This window comes from Amphiura filiformis, chromosome 10, assembly GCF_039555335.1.
Source record: "Amphiura filiformis chromosome 10, Afil_fr2py, whole genome shotgun sequence".
NCBI classification, from domain to species: Eukaryota; Metazoa; Echinodermata; class Ophiuroidea; order Amphilepidida; family Amphiuridae; genus Amphiura; species Amphiura filiformis.
In genome coordinates, this window is record NC_092637.1 from 29,910,066 (window position 1) to 29,927,116 (window position 17,051).

The 17,051-nt window shown below is 36.9% G+C and overlaps 1 protein-coding gene across 1 annotated transcript; it reads left to right on the top strand.

Annotated features, from left to right (window-relative positions):
• The first annotated feature begins 3,356 nt into the window (after positions 1 to 3,356).
• Positions 3,357 to 16,698, top strand: LOC140162724 (E3 ubiquitin-protein ligase RNF139-like). Its single transcript, XM_072186010.1, is given in 4 exon segments — positions 3,357 to 3,571; positions 13,372 to 13,673; positions 14,713 to 15,793; positions 15,795 to 16,698. Coding segments are annotated over 3 exon segments (1,965 nt in total). The 5' UTR covers positions 3,357 to 3,571; positions 13,372 to 13,429; the 3' UTR covers positions 16,435 to 16,698.
• The last annotated feature ends 353 nt before the right edge of the window (positions 16,699 to 17,051 follow it).

The following is a 17,051-nucleotide window of genomic DNA, read 5'->3' on the forward strand; positions in this document are numbered from 1 at the left end:
TTCGTGTCAGTCTGACACGCAAGAGCTGCTATTCCGAATCTGCAAACACTTTTCCAGTCCGGATCGAAATGCCGCTAGTCCGAATCTGAAATACACTGCGCTAGTCCGAATCTGGAAAACACTTCTTCAGTCCGACTAGTCCGAAACTGAAAACCATAGCGCTAGTCACACAGTCCGAAACTGAAAACCACAGCGCTAGTCCGAATCTGAAAAACACTGCGCTTGTCCGAATATCAGAATAGCGCAGTGTTTCCCAAATTCAGATTCGGATTAGTGCAGTGTTTTTCAAATTCGTGTCAGTCCGACACGCTGCTAGTCCGAATCTGAAAACACTTTTCATATGCCGCTTAGCATATGCCGCTAGTCCGAATCCGAAATACACTGCGCTAGTCCGAATCTGGAAAACACTTCTTCAGTCCGACTAGTCCGAAACTGAAAACCATAGCGCTAGTCCGAATCTGAAAATCCCAAATTCAGATTCGGATTATCGTGCTGTGTTTTTCAAATTCGGACTAGCGCAATGGTTTTCGGACTGTCGGACTGGTCCAGTGCATTTCAAATTCGGACTAGCGGAGTGTTGGACTAGCGGCGAGTCGGATATGCATATATAACATGTAGACCTACGCAGCTATAAAACTATAATTTCTACATGTCTCCTCAAACTCGTATTTGAATTGTCTTATTCTATAGAAAACGCATTAGCGGCGAGCGTATTTTTAGTACAGAATCAATCAGGTAATGGCGTGTGTAGCCTACCTATCGACGGCTGATCACATTTTCAGTGATTCATTAGTATAAACATTCATTGGGTCGGGAAGGAAAACGAGCAAGGTACACCAAATTGGGTCGATAGTCTGCAAAAAATCTTGGTTAGCTATGATGTTTGAAGATATGGCTTGTGGAAGAATTTTGACCTAATTTGCAGAGTTTTTTTCCAACAAATAATTAGTCATTTAATTAGTCATTCAATTAGTAATCAATTAGTAATGCACATAAATGACTAATTAAATTGTGATAAATTGTGAAGTCATAAATTCGTCATTAGTCATGCAATTTGTTATTCTTTACAAATTGAATGTTATAAGTCAAAAAAATATGTTGAAATGATGTAAATTAATGTGAAATGATATTACTGTTCTTTTAGCATTATAAATACATAATTTCAGTACTCTTGAATAAAAGAATTACATGTATATCTTGTATGACTAATTTTTAATTAGTTAAATAAGACCCTTTTTTTGACTAACTTATGTTTTCAGTGTAGGTAGGGATTTTTATTTATTTTAACTTATTAGTTTTAAAGCTGTAAATTGCGTTTAAAACTTTGAACGTCTTGGAACTATTTATCTTCTTTATTTCACGGTAGGCCTAAAATAAATTAATATTTTCTTCTTCTTCTTCTTTTTTTTTTTTTTTTTTTTTGAAGTTTTTTATTCCCTGTTCTTGGAACTGGTGGAGGGAGAAAAAACATACACAATGGGCCACCAGTTCCCAACGATCATGAATCAAAACATAATATTATAGTCAAAATTTTTAAGAACAGGTACAAAGGACAATCACAAAAGAGACAAAGACGATGGACAAAGAGAACATTCACTCTTACAAACAAAACACAAGCACCAGTCTTGTGTCTAACAAGTGCACACATTACTTGGTTACACCCATCTTGATCCTGCCATAATCAGTTTAAAATAATTGAAGAAAAAGAACATCACATATCACTTACGCAATATTACTCGGATCCGTCGTTTTCTTGATAATGAAACATGCACCCATGTTGTTCGATCTCTTGTGCTGTCACGTCTAGACTATGGGAATGTACTATTAGCAGGAACTAATGCAACTTACATCATGAAATTACAATGCTTGCAGAACTGGAGTGCAAAATTAATTTTCTCTGCTTCTAAGTATGACCATGCCAGCCAGTATTTGCAAGAACTTCATTGGCTCCCTGTGAAGCAGAGAATTTTATATAAGATCATGCTCTATGTGTTCAAATGTCTGCATGGATATGGACCAAATTATCTCACTGAATCAATTTCACTGTACAACCAAACTCGTCTCGGCTTGCGTTCTGCAACAGACACTACACGTCTCTCTATACCAAAATTCAACCCTAAAGGCCTGCAATCAGCTTTCGACAAGAGTTTTTCTCTCACCGCACCTGCACTCTGGAACTCACTTCCATCTGAACTCCGTGCTGCTGTTTCTCTGCCAAGTTTCAAAAAAGGTCTCAAAACCTTCCTGTTCCCACAATAATCTGGTGGCTTTGTTTCAGTTTTGCTGTTTTATTTTGCCTTTCAAATATTTTGTGTTCCATCTTGGCGCCGTGGTCTTTATGAAATGGCGCCCTATAAATGCCTTGTATGTAATGTAATGTAATGTAAAAGAAAAGGACAACAATTTAAGATGCTTCAAGATCCGCAATGGTCCATTTTTTGAAATGGAGCCGCAGTTTACCTTTACTTTCAGCAATTTTATACTCAATTTTCTGCTTCAATTTGACCATATTCAGAAAAGCATTGAAACTAAGGTTAGTCTGTTTAAATCTGCACTTATGAATGTAAAATTTAAGGCACAGAAAAAGGAAATTAATACACAGGTCATGTTCTGAGGTATCCCTGATACCAAACATTTTATCAAATTTGGAAAATGTAAAAGAATCCCCAGTGACACTGTTGATATAAAACATAGTTCATCCCACATGGGAGACACATTCTTGCATTCACAAAATAAATGCAAAATTGTTTCGGGCAATTCATTACAAAAGTAACAATTGGGTGAATCCACCCTACCAATTCTGTGAAGAAAATTATTTGTACAAATTGCCCTATGAAAAACTTTAAAATAAAAAGATCGTAACTGGGTTTCAATAGTAGGCCTACATTTAAAATTGCTACTATGCACACAGTTCCATTCAATTTCATCAAACACATCGAGGCAATCACCCCATTTGTTTTCAGCTTCAACAGTGGCTTGGTTCCTAAGAGTTGAGTAGGCATGTTTTGAAACCTTCTCTGCATCTAAAAGCGAAGCAGAAATAGTATCAAAAATGTTTTCATGAATGATTTTTTTTTTTTTTTTTGCTTTTTAACTTTAAAAAAAGTCAGGGTCTGGCCTTTTTTAGGGTCGGTCGGGTTTAATACGCCAATCAAACAATTTTTCAGGGTCTGGCCTTTTTTAGGGTCGGTCGGGTCAATCAAACAATTTTCAAGTCTAACTAAGAAAAAGATTTGTAACTCTGCCCTGACTATAGGCCTACCCAGCTTTTTTTTTTTTTTTTTTTTCTTTCGACCAACCCGGAAGTATTGCTTCAGTCAGGGACCCGGAAGTGACACTATCGCGACCCTCAGACTCTCGACTTCGCCGGCTGGAGGCCTGGAATTTGCAGATTTATACCAAAACTCAGCCTTTCGAATTATTTCGAGAAACCTGATGTTTTCATTTTAGTAAATCGATGGTTAACTGGATATTTAAGCTGCAATTAGCTGCAGTTTCAACTGACATAAACCTATAGAAGTGCTCGAAATGACGGTGTATAATTAAATTATGTGTCTCAATGCAAACCACGGTAAGCTTACCTATCGAATCCATGGGTTCCTACAGTCACTCATGGAAAACAGGGTACTGAAAAGCAGTACACCATGTCCATATGGGCCAAGGGATGGTTTGTTTACATGGCAATAATTCCTTCAGAATAGGCAATACAGATTCCAAACATATAAAACTTACCTCATCCCCAGGGGGGCCACTGGTCATTGACCAGGGGGTATCATGCGTGGCCAAAGATTCAAGTAAAATAAAAGGGTCTTTTTTCATGATCAGGCACTGTACTTACGTATCGTGAATAGGGTATCTAAAACAAGGAAATTTGAGAAAAAGGGTATACCTTGACCTTGTACAATAAATCATTGTTAGGTTGCTCGAGAAACACTAGCTACGAATTTGCTCACGGATGCCCTTGACCGTTAGTAAATATTTCGAACAATGTTTAGGGTCTTTTGAGACAAATGTATAATGTAATAAAGGTTAAAAATTATGAACTTTTGAATTTGTGTTTTCCCAGTTATCATGAAGGGTTTTAGAGTCAAAATATGACTGATTTACTTGCTTCTATTAATGGGGGCAAAAATATTGTCAATACTTATTTAGGGTATGAAATTGCACTTGTCATATTTGTTTAGGGGTGCATTTTCAGACCTCGTATAAATACTTGTTTAGGGTGCTATTTGAAACTTCGTGGCCACGCATGATACCCTCTTGTCAATGACCAGTGGCCCCCGGGACCTCATCATATCAGTTTTAGTTGCCCCTAACTCCATGAACTCCAAATGAAATTGACATGACAATTAATTCTATTTGCTCAATTTCATACCAAAATCAAGGAAAACGTGGTTTTGTTATTGCAAAATATCAAGTAAATCAGAAAGGTTATATCTGGTCATTTGCAGTAGGCCACTTCAGGTAATCAATATTGGCACTTGAAATTTGAATTGCGTGACTCAGTGACTTTCTGCTCATTGACAATTGTAAGAGTGAGAGTGTTGTAAACTCGATTGCATAACATTAAGATTGCCAACTGATATCCTTTGTATTTGAGTTGTCTGATGATGGTATTAGAACTGTCATGGATGTAAACATTAGTTCGCAACGCAAACTTAGAAAAACGGGCAAACAGACACATCATTTATCGGTATGACATTTTCGTTATTGGTGCTGCCCTATCTAAGTTTGCACTGAAGTGCCATCTCAGTTTTGGTGCGCCGACTTGGATCATGGGGGGGGGGTAGGAGCAACAAATTATTCATGACGATGCGTGAGATTTTACTCATTTCCAGCTTTTTGCGTGAGATTTATATGTACTACCTAGGCGTGAGATTATACATGTACTACCTTGGCGTGAGACCGTGAGAAAGTGACCCAATGCGTGAGACTCACGGCCAATGCGTGAGAGTTGACAGCCCTGGGCTACGGGACTATATCCATGGATTGAATCAATGGGTTCCTAGGGTACCCGGTACTGAAAACCAGTACAGCATGTTCATATGGGCCATAAGTTGGTTTGTATAACAGTAATTCAGAATAGTCAATACAGATTTCAAACAGATAAAATTTACCTCAAATCAGTTTTAGTTGCCAAATTGACATAACATTCAGTGACATTGAATTTTATTTGCCCAATTTCATACCAAAATCAAGGAAAACATGGTTTTGTTATTGCAAAATATCATGGAAATCACACAGGGTCATATTTGGTCACTACAGTACAATGTAGGCCACTTGAGGTAATCAATTATTGTAGGTATGCCAGGCAAACCTTAATTAACACATTTGCTAGTCAACCAAATTCGCCTAGAACTACATGTAGGCCCGGCAAAAAACACAATTTTTTGAAGTAAAAAACGAGATCCAAAATTTTGAAAAGCGAGAAAAGCGAGATTTTCCCCGAAAAATGGCACACGGTAAGAAGCTTTAAAAACGCCCGAAAATACGAAAATACAAAAAAAAAAAGTTTAGATTGTCATGAATGTAAGGCTAATGGAACTCGATTGTTAGTTTCCTATTGACCGCCCGCATCACTTTTTCAATTTGACAAAAACTTCCATTATTTTCATAAAAAAGTCAATTATCTGAAAATTGAAATGCAAATAATCAAAATTTGAAACTCTCAAAATGTCTGACATCCCCTGCTGATCATAATCAACAGTTTTTCTTAGTTGTAGGGGTAGAGGATATATGTACCGTAGCAAATAATGGAAATTTAAGGATTACCTCATCATATTTCTAGTGATTACAAAAATTGCAAATTTCTTTTCATTTTAATGAAAACAAATTCAAATCTTTTCTCAATCTGTTGCAAAATGTCTGTAAAGATGATCTAAGCATTAATACTGGTTTTGAGATAGTCTTTCATCAACAATATACTTTGGTACTGGTGGGTACCTAAATTTGGAGAAAGCTGTTCATGAAATCATTGATTTTGTTGACATAATGGATAATGAAAAGAAACCGAATAATGAATAATGAAATAGCGACCTCTTCCTTGTTTTCAAACATCCAATCGGAAACTAATAATCGAGTTCCATTGGCCTAAACATAGACTATGCCATAGTCGAATTTTATTAAAAATATGTTATTATTAGTCATGATGAACCCATTTCGTTGAACTCAAAATTATACTGATGTTTATTAGAATTAAAGTATTCAATAGTACATGTAAAATGGTCATAAAGAGTTAAAAATATCAGACGATTAGTGACAATAAAAGTAATTGAATGCAACATTATCTTGCATAATTATAACGGCTCGCTTTAATACTGAACAATTCTGATTTTGGAATCTACCAGTTTATTGATAGCGAACCCCGAAATTTTGACTATGAACTTTGAATTGTAAGCAGAACTTTACCCCCTGGACTTTGCTCTCTAAAAACACACTGTCAAGCATACTTGTTTATCAACCACAAGTGCACGCTAGATGTTTGATGAGAGATTAACTTTCAGCGTCAACACAAAAGCGCCGCAAATACCACAGACAGTTGTTTGCGGTGTAGTTAATGGTAATGGCGCGTGCCCAGACGATTTAAACCATAGCGAGGTATGGGCGACCAATCACAATTCACAAGGCAGATCCATTTAAAGATGCATTACATCATGGCCAATTTTAGTTAGGCCAGAAATTGGCCTAACTCTCCATAGAGTCCCGTGTTAAAAATCTTAACCGCAAGGCAATGTCAGTAGTCCACTTGGGAAGCTAACAAACAGAGGGAGTAGGGTGACTGATCAGATGTGAAAATCTATCAATTGTGCACACATTAATTAAATCAGAGTTTTAAGCTTAAATACAATATCCAGAGTATGCACAATGGGCAAGTGGACTACGGGGTAGTCTAGCCTAAACAAGACTCACTGAACTGCCGGCGTGAGTCGAAGAAAAAGTGACAAAAATTTGACCTTGAATTATGTTTTATAGCCAAAATATTCCAGTAATTCGATAAATATAATGATATTTGGCCTAAACTTGAACTCATTTGAAATGAAATGTCAGTTTTTATTGAGTAAAGCATGATTTTTCCACTCGTCCATGTGCTTGCAATGCTGCTGAATTCTGCACTTTGGCGAAGTTGGACGAACTTTTATGGCATAAAACAACATTTTTACAGTAAGTGCACTGCTTGGAAACTTTCTTAAAAAGCGAGATAGTTGGTTAATAGCGAGAATCACGGTGTGAAAAGCGAGATCACGTTTTTTGCCGGGCCTTACATGTACCTAGAACACAATACATATTTTACATAGAAATTTAAAAGAACAGGCTGGTCAAGGAAACCTACATAAATTTGTTTTCTATACTTCACTTGACCCAAATATATGATTTTTTATGGTGATAAGACAATTGCACATGGAATTTTAGAGGATTTTGATAGCAGTTCCATTAAAAAAGCTGCTATCATCATGAGACTAAGATATAGAAACACCCCCGAAATGCTGTTTTGGGGAATTTTGCTAGCAGAATCTTTTTGATGAAAGTCAATCTTTGACAAGATATAACTTTGCTACGGAAAGTGCTATGACGAAAAGGTTTTCAGTTTTGGTTTTCTTTACTCAAGGGCTTTAATTTGATATATAAAATGATGCAGTTTGATGGCAAATTTGAATTCACCTAGCATAGGGCCTACCTAATTATTGGTACTTGAATGGCGTGACTTTGCTCGAGAAGTCTAGCCAAGAATTTGCTCACCGATAGCTTCACATTCTAGGCTAGAGACCATTGCATTCAAAATCTAGTCGGATTCGCTGAAGCATAACACCGTGTTAAGGGGGTACTACACCCCTGGCCAATTTTGTACCTATTTTTGCATTTTTCTCAAAAAATATAGCGCATTTGCGACAGGTAAGATATGTATATTATAGGGGCAAAGATTACAACTACTGCACTGAAAATTCAGCAACTCAAGGCAAGTAGTTATTGATTTATTGATCAAATATTGGTTTTCCCTCATTTTGACTGTAGAGTGTGAGCGGAATCCGTCCCTCACGTGAGGGACGGAAATCAATAGATAAATAGATGCACTGAGAAGTTAAGGAGTATTTTCATTCAATTAAACTTGAATGGATATTTGACTCTTAATAAGGTGAATATCTATGCCAAATGAATTAAAGGTGTTACTTGGGGTTAGTTGGAACATTTTTCACAAAATCGTCTTTTTAACGCAAACCGATTACTTTCAAGAAACACTAACCATATCAGTATAAACATATACATAAATCCTACAAATACAGCCTTAAACTTTAATGGACCTGCTTATGATTATTCATATAATCCAATTTGAAAATTTGAAAAAAAGTGTTTCAACTAACCCCACCCCTGGGGTAAGTTGAAACGTAGGGTGGGGTTAGTTGAAACACGGCTTGCAAAAATTTCAAAATAATTATTAAAGTGTTGTTAGGGTTATACTTCCCTTGAAGGGCACCCTTTAACATACAATCAGTGTGAAAAAATGAATAAATAAATATGTGGGAGAGCGGGTCAATACTTTGGACACAAGGTGACGAGTGTCACCATGGACCAAAATATGAGAAGCCTAAAATATTATAAAATGTACTTTCTGTGTGCACTTTTTGCTTGTATTATTGCTTTTTAACCATATTAAAGCAATATTGAAGAAATGGTAAACATGTTACAAATTTTTAAAAAGTCAAATTTTTAACCATATTTTTCTATGCGATTTTCATGTGTCAACTAACCCCACCTCAAAAGTTTCAACTAACCCCGATGCCTATTTTTACATTTCAAAGTTCATTACACAAAATAAGAAATACAATAAAACTTTTATTTAACATTATTCTGGGACTTACTACTATAGTGCTTATTAGGGTGCATCAAACGCCCCTCATGTCAATGTTATTTTTTGCTTGAGTGATTAAAGTGTGCCACTTATCAAGTTAAATAAGTGCTCCAAATTTAAATTCAAATGGAGGTCGGGAAATGGGTCCTCCATGAGCTCAAAGTTTGAGCGTTATTTGTATGTATAACGGTAGAACTACAAATGAGGCAGCTATTTTGTTTTACGCACTTTTGGACATGTAAAATAAAGGCTGCCATATTGATTCTGCATTAAACAGTGTGTTTGTAACTAAAATGTGTCACCTTATACTTAACAAATCATAACAATCATGCTAGGATGATGTCACATGCCTTAAAATGAATAGCTGCCCCATGTATTTCAATACATAATAAATCATACATTTCTCTTATTTGCGTTAATTCACCTGTTACTATCAGAAAGTGGGCAATATAATAATCCCGGATAACAATCATGTTGTCATAATCTTTCAAGTCATAACTGTCACTTTTTAGAAGTTATTAGTATAGATAAGGTTCAGTTGCAGCTATACAGTTGACGCTTTCGTAGATTGGGTTTCTTTTTCCTATCTTGTTCAACCACCTGCAAAACATTCTGATAATGTTTCTCACTGTGGGCTGTAGCCAAGAAATCTGCACTAAGTTTCACACCGCGTTCTGCTGCGTCATTAACCACATTGATGGCTTTGACATTGCTTAGGGAAGACAGATATGCTGGGGACTCTGGCCATGTGTCTACAGCATCTGTTAAGAACTCGTCGCTAATCTATAAGATGTTCATAGTAAACCGCGAATCTCTGCCTGCAAAATCAGCTAAAGCTGTTGTCTGTGTGATGTTCTCATCAGAGAACTTTGGCTTGCCAAAGCCTGAACCATACCGATTAGTTGGTGTGACCATCACTTCATCAGGTTTAACTGCGAGAAGCCTACTAGCAAGAGCTTGCTTACATATACAAGAGTCTGCTTAAGTATTCCGATGTCAATGCTGATGTTGCAGCAAGTGCCCTAAAAGCCATGAAACGACATTTGTGGTACATCTCCCAAGAAATGATCCCACTGGCTCTCTTCAGTTAAAGGTGCCACCACAGGAGAAGCAACTGTATAGCTGCAACTGAACTTTATCTATACTAATAACTTCTAAAAGGAAAGTGACAGTTATGACTTGAAAGATTATGACAACATGATTATTATATTGCCCACTTTCTGATAGTAGCAGGTGAATTAACGCAAATAAGAGAAATGTGTGATTTATTATGTATTTAAATACATGGGGCAGCTATTCATTTTAAGGCATGTCTAACCTGTGACATCATCCTAGCATGATTGTTATGATTTGATAAGTATAAGGTGACACATTTTAGTTACAAACACTGTTTAATGCAGAATCAATATGGCAGCCTTTATTTTACATGTCAAAAAGTGCGTAAAACTAAATAGCTGCCTCATTTGTAGTTCTACCGTTATACTTACAAATAACGTTCACACTTTGAGGTCGCGGAGGACCCATTTCCCGACCTTCATTTGAATTTAAATTTGGAGCACTTATTTAACTTGGTAAGTGGCACACTTAAATCACTCAAGCAAAAAATAACATTGACATGAGGGGCGTTTGATGCACCCTAGTGCTTATGATACTCAAAAAGTAATCCCCTGAATCTTCAAACAGCATGGAGATAACGCATCTTTTCTGAGGGGCATAAAAATTAGTCAGTAAGTCAAAAAACAGATATTCCTTTCCCAAGCCAACACTGGTGGGGCATCAGTGCTGTTGCTAATTTGGGGGATTACCCTTACTAATACCTATTACTAGGTGCCAGTATTTTACCAAATTAATTTTTTGTGTCAGAAAAAAATACAATGTTTCAACTTACCCCGCGTTCCAACTAACCCCAATCTCCCTTACTTTTGTGGTAATGTCGCATTTTGGCTTGTGAGGGACGGAAATCAATAGATTTGATAAACCATGGCAATAGTTACATCTTTCTTTTTTTTTTTTTTACTTTAGGTCTAAATTACACTTGTAACATATAATATGTAATTTGAATGTTGCCTCTATCATATCAATACAAGAAACAGCTGAAATTTACTTTGAGTGGTTCTTTAAAACGGAACATAAACTTTACGTTAGGGACGGACATTTTCTGCGTGAGGGATGGACAAAATGTGACGCCATTTTGAAATTAGTTGATTTTTTTCAAATTGCCTCAAAATCTGTCCCTTGGCCTCTTACAGTATTATTTTAACTAATATAATATAATGTTGCTTTGATTATTTTTAGTGTGTGTAAATTACCATAGCAAGTGATTGTGAGGGACGGACAAGTTGGGTGTGAGGGACGGACATGCTTGTTTTCTTTCAATTTGGTAAAAAAAGCATGTCCGTCCCTCACACTTTTTGTAATTAAGCTTGCGTAACTCTGGAATGAAATGTTTCTAATTTTTGATAGATACAGTTGACTCATCGAAATAACTTTCATCCAAATTTCAACATTAACAGAATAAATGTCCGACCGAAAAACAATAGCAACGCACTCTAGCATCGAATGCATAACTTTTGTGTGCAAATTTGAAGCTAGAGTTCTCGAGCAAGCGTGACTCGGTGACTTTCTGCTCATTGTAAGACTGAAAGTGTTGTAAACTTGATTGCATAACATTAAGATTGCCAACTGATATCCTTTGTATTTGAGTTGTCAGTTGATGGTATTAGAACTGTCATGAAGGTAAACATTAAAAAAATGTCAACAAAACATGCTACTGCAGAACTCAATGCCGGGGTGTGTGTGTGTGTGTCTGAGGGCCGATGACACACATTCGATGGGTGTACTACGGGACGACAGGTAACCTATTGTTACACAGTAAGCAGTAATCCGTTGACCGCTATCCTGTCAATCAACATCTAATTGGGGGGTTAGGGTTAGGTTGACAAGAAAATACCAAAGTTACCTGGGCTGCATCCCGTAGCCGCTTGTCTGATGCATACAGGGTTCGAATTAAAAAAAAAACAGGTACCGGTACCGTAACAGTTTTTGGTTGTCCGCCAAATATTTCAGTTGTCCGTGATTTTTCAAACAAATTACCCGGTACGCTACAAAGTCAGACATTTCTTTCGATCTCCTCTTGTATCATCACTCGTCATGTTTTTGTTTTCACAAAATTAACGTATAGTAAATGCTGAAAATGTGCTAATTAAAGTGGATACAAAAAACAAAAAAAACACCAAAACCAAAATTTCATTCAAGTTTATATCATTTGATTTAGCTTAATAAATTATAGCCATCCCTGAAAACGAAAATGAGGGTGTCAATAGTGCGACGTGGTTCATATTGGTATATATATTTAATGATCCTAGAGAGCAAGGCTCCCACTGGACACAAATTCTTGCGTCCAGACGCACAATTGTATTGCTGGACGCATTGTTCAACAAATTTCATCAACCCGTTGCGTCCAGTTGGATGCAAGTTGATTCAGCCCAAAAATGAGTGATTTATAAGCTTAACAAATTGGTGTTTGCAATGATCCTATTTCGCAAATTAAAAATTAAAATTTCACTAGCATGTCATGTTAGCGAGTGATTGGCCACTCGCCTTTAAAGTATGGTACGGTAAGGCTAAAACATTGAACCTTAAGGGATCTGGAATGAGCGTTTTGAGCGTTTCGACAGTATTTTTTGTGGGACATGAGAGCACCTCAGACGTATCAAATTGCATTCTGAATACGAAGAATGCCTTTCTGATATCAAATAATTTTCATTTTATGAAATTCACGATATAATACAAATTTTATGACAAATTATTAAAATTTGATATTTTTCATATTTCAAATTTCACATTTTGAGATATAACAGTCCTCGAAGTAAATTTTATAAATTTAATGATATAGTCTTAATGTGTATGTAGCTGGGAGGAAAAGCTGACGATCAATTGAAAATTTTGACCTTTCATATTGAAGATATGGATTTTTTTCCCAAAAAGACCTAATTTTTTTGGTGTTTTGGGAAAAAATCCATATCTTCAATACTGAAAAGGTCAAAATGTTCAATTGATCGTCGGCATTTCATCCCATCTACATACACTTTAAGTGTAAATCATCAGATTTATAAAGTTTACTTTGAGTACTGTTAAATATAAAAAATATCAATTTTTAATGATTTGCCATAAAATGTGTATTACATTGCGAATTTCAAAATAATCAAAATTATTTGATATCAGAAGGACATTCTTCGTATTTAGAATGCGATTCGATATGTCTGATGTGCTCTAATGTCCCACAATAAATACTGTCCAAACGTTCATACCCCTTCCTTTAAATGAAATTCAAATGGAGCTGCCTAGTGTGTTCATTCAATTTGAAATTCATACTCCACTTGTGGAAGATTAAGATCTCCAAAATCTTCCACAGGGGGAGTAGGAATTTTAAATGGAAATGGCCATTTAAGACAAGAATACAGCTTGAATACTTTGCTTGATAATTGTGGTCTTAATTTTTTTCATTTCCTCCTCTTCATATCTAGGTCGTCATTGTGAGTGACAAAAATGAGAAACACTAGTTAGCAAATAACTTGATGAGACATGGAACCAGATGAAGGTGATGTTAGACTAGGCATAGCCGGACACCACCTACGACAACTAGGCCCACATGCTCATGCTCGAATCATGGAACGAGAGATGCTTTCCAAAAAGATGAGACCCTATGTGTCTGTTTTCCTCAGAGTGCCTTGTCTGTTTGTGATCGATATGATTTTCAATCAGACATTACATATGGGAGATTTTGGGGAGCAATTTCCATGGCTGACGATGATCATATTGTTTTATGGTAAGTATTTCATTTGAGGTGAAAACAGAGTCTACATGTAATGTACCTACAGTTTGTTCAGATTATACAAGGCGGAAAAAATCAAATTCATATAACACTGTGCATTGATATAGAATGGCATGCACGCAGTTGGGCGCAACGGTTATGCTAGTTGTGCATTGCGTAATGCGTGGCTGGTGCACGCTTATGTGAATTTACGCGAGCATGTGTTGGGACTTTATTGACGTTCGCAGAAAGCCGAATAATTTCCACCTTCTATAATCCTAACAAACTTTAGTCCCTGAGCTCAAAACTGACCCCGAATTTTTAATAGGAGACAACTAATTTTTGGACAATTTACCCATCTGGAAATTGAAATTAGGCTGTCTGCAAAAAATGAACTTTTACGGACCCGCATTCTCATTTAACAATTTTCTCTTAAACAGCCAACTGGCCTTGGACTAGACAGCCCCAAGATTGAGTTAAATTGGTATTTCAAAAAATAGAGAGCAATGAGAAAAGATATGATGAAAAATTGAAGAAAGAATAATTTTGGATTTGCCCCTGTGCCGTTGCTTTCCAAATTCCTTGTCATGGACTGAGCTCATGTAGTGTTGTGTTAAAACACTGGGAACCATCACAATTTGTTTGTTTGTTACTGTGAGGCTTGTTTACTCCAGTGATATGTTAAAGACGTACATGTAAATTACTCCTTGTTTGAACTGCTGAACGTAAATTAGTTGTAGCTTGTTTCGTTTCGTTCCTTTTTTGTCTGGAGTGGTTTTGATGATTTTTGACATAAAATTTAAAAAAGCAACACACAAAAACAGCTCCCAGAAAGCCATGCGCACAAGCTATTGGACACAAACTTTATTTTTTGGCCTTAACTGACTGAATGAAGTAGAGATTTTCTTTCATTTTTTTCACATTGGTTTTTCTCAAAACTAAAATGAGGTGCTATATATCTGATAATGAAAACTAGCATTTTATTGAAAAAAAATTCTAAAAATTATGGAAATGTAACATTTTTTTCTATTCATTTCTTTTCTTTTTGTTCCAGCAATTATAGGTGCAGCAGTAATATTTGTTCTCCCGACCATGTCACTCGTCACTTTCTTCATTTTCATCTTCACTCTTGCCACGCTCAAAACATCTTATTGGTGGAGCGGAATCTTTGTCTCCAAAATGGACGAATCAAGCGTCAACAACTGGGATATCCTGTTCTCTAGCGCTCATCCGGAAGAGGTGCATATCTCACCTATGGATATTGTATTTAGCATGGATTTTATACTGTACATTTTAATGCAAGCAGCTTATGCATTTTTATTCTGTGTGTTTACTTCTAAGAAAACGATATCATATACAAATACAGTCAAGTATTTCTGGATTTTTATGCTACCAGTACTCACAAAGCTAGGTCTTCAAGCAGTTTTTGTGTCTTCGCCGGAGACTACAGAATCTGTTATGACAGTTACAAAGTATTTACATGTCATACCTGCGCTTTTAGAAGTTGGCTTAGTCTTGCTCGGTAAAATTATAATGTTGCGGTATAAAGTGTTTACGTACTATTTAACGTGCAAGTATGTTATAACACATTTTGGAATTCAAGCTTTTATAGAAGAACAGTGGGTGAGGCTAGAAATACCCAATGTTTTACGAGTTTTTGGTTGCTGCGCTTTTGGTCTGCAATTAAAAGACACCGCGTACAGTACTTACACCTTAAGTCAGAACTCAACTTCAGATATTAGCTATTGGAATGTCTCCACAGATTTATCAACATCAAGTTGCGATTCATCCTTAGCCGTTTTAGGACTATCCGCTGTCGTTGCCACAGTAACGCATCATATAGGTGTGCTCACAGACAAGTTTCTTGGCGGCAACTCCGACGAAGTTGCCAACATCGGTCCTGTTTCGGCTGTGCTGTTTTTTATTCTCGCCCTACAAACAGGACTAGCAGGATTAGAACCTAGCAAACGATTTATTCGGTTGTATAGAAATTGTATACTACTAACTACAGCACTGTTACATTTCTTTCATGGTATGGTTAACCAAGTCATGATGTCGCTTAGTACTTCACACACGACATCCATATCACGTCATGCCCGCGCCCTGACCATGTGTGCAATTTTAATCTTTTTCCCTTCTCACTTGTCGATACCTATGGTCGACTGCACCAATGGGAACATGGCTTTTTTCTTTTTTTTCATTCTGTATGGAGCTAGTTGTAAAAGTCATCATTACGTTCATAATATATGTGTTGTTTTTAATCGATACGCATAGCGACACATTCTGGGAAGACCTGGACGATTACGTGTACTACATCAAAGCCGTTGGTAGCACAGTCGAGTTTATAGTCGGCATATTCTTGTTAGGTAACGGATTGTGGATTCTATTTATGGAATCCGGCGGGATCATCCGCGGCGTCATGATCGGAATTCACGCCTACTTCAACATATTTCAACTCGGTAAAGACGGATGGAAGAAGTTTAAGAATCGTCGAATGGCTGTTAAGAAGATCAACATGTTGCCAGAAGCAAGCACAACAGATCTGGGTGATCATAATGACGTGTGCGCTATCTGTTATCAGGAGTTGTTGACGGCGCGCATCACACCATGCGGGCACTTGTTTCATGCATTGTGTTTACGTAAGTGGCTTTATGTACAGGATTCCTGTCCTTTGTGCCATAAGGAGATAATGCAAGTCAAGGAGGAAGAGGAGGGGGAGCCTGAAGCGGAAGAAGTCCAAGAACAACATGATGAGGCTGTCAATGAATTGCTATGAATTGTTAACCCCAATTTTTATTGCACAGTGCACTCAAGAATCTAAAAGGCACTGGGAGGGGGTGGTTCAGAGCAAAGAAATTTTGATACACATTTATATGCTATTATTAACAAATGAGGCAACGTAAACAGGTTGGGCCAACATATGCTTTGTTTCTGTTTCTTCACCATGCACAAGCAGTGTACCCAAAATTGTCTATTGTTTAGCACAATTTTTTTCGCCAAGGCCCCTTGTGTACCGAGGGTCCATGATGAGTGGGTACCAGCCTCCCCCTCATCGCAAGGGGGGAACGGAATTTTATTTGTCGATATTTTTCCAAAATGCCCATCCCCGTAAATAACAATCGGTCCCTAATTAACAGAGCATAGACACTCATGCTTGTGATTCCAGGTATGAACCTGTACCTTTCCTCAGTACTATGTTTATCAGATTCAATCAAATTAGCCACTAGATTACTTACAATGTAAGGGGTGTGCTATGAACGGTTGGACAGTATTTTTTGTAGGACTTGAGAGCACATCAGACATATCGAATTGCATTCTGAATACGAAGAATGTCCTTCTGATATCAAATAATTTTGATTCTTAGAAATTTGCGGTATAATACACATTTTATGG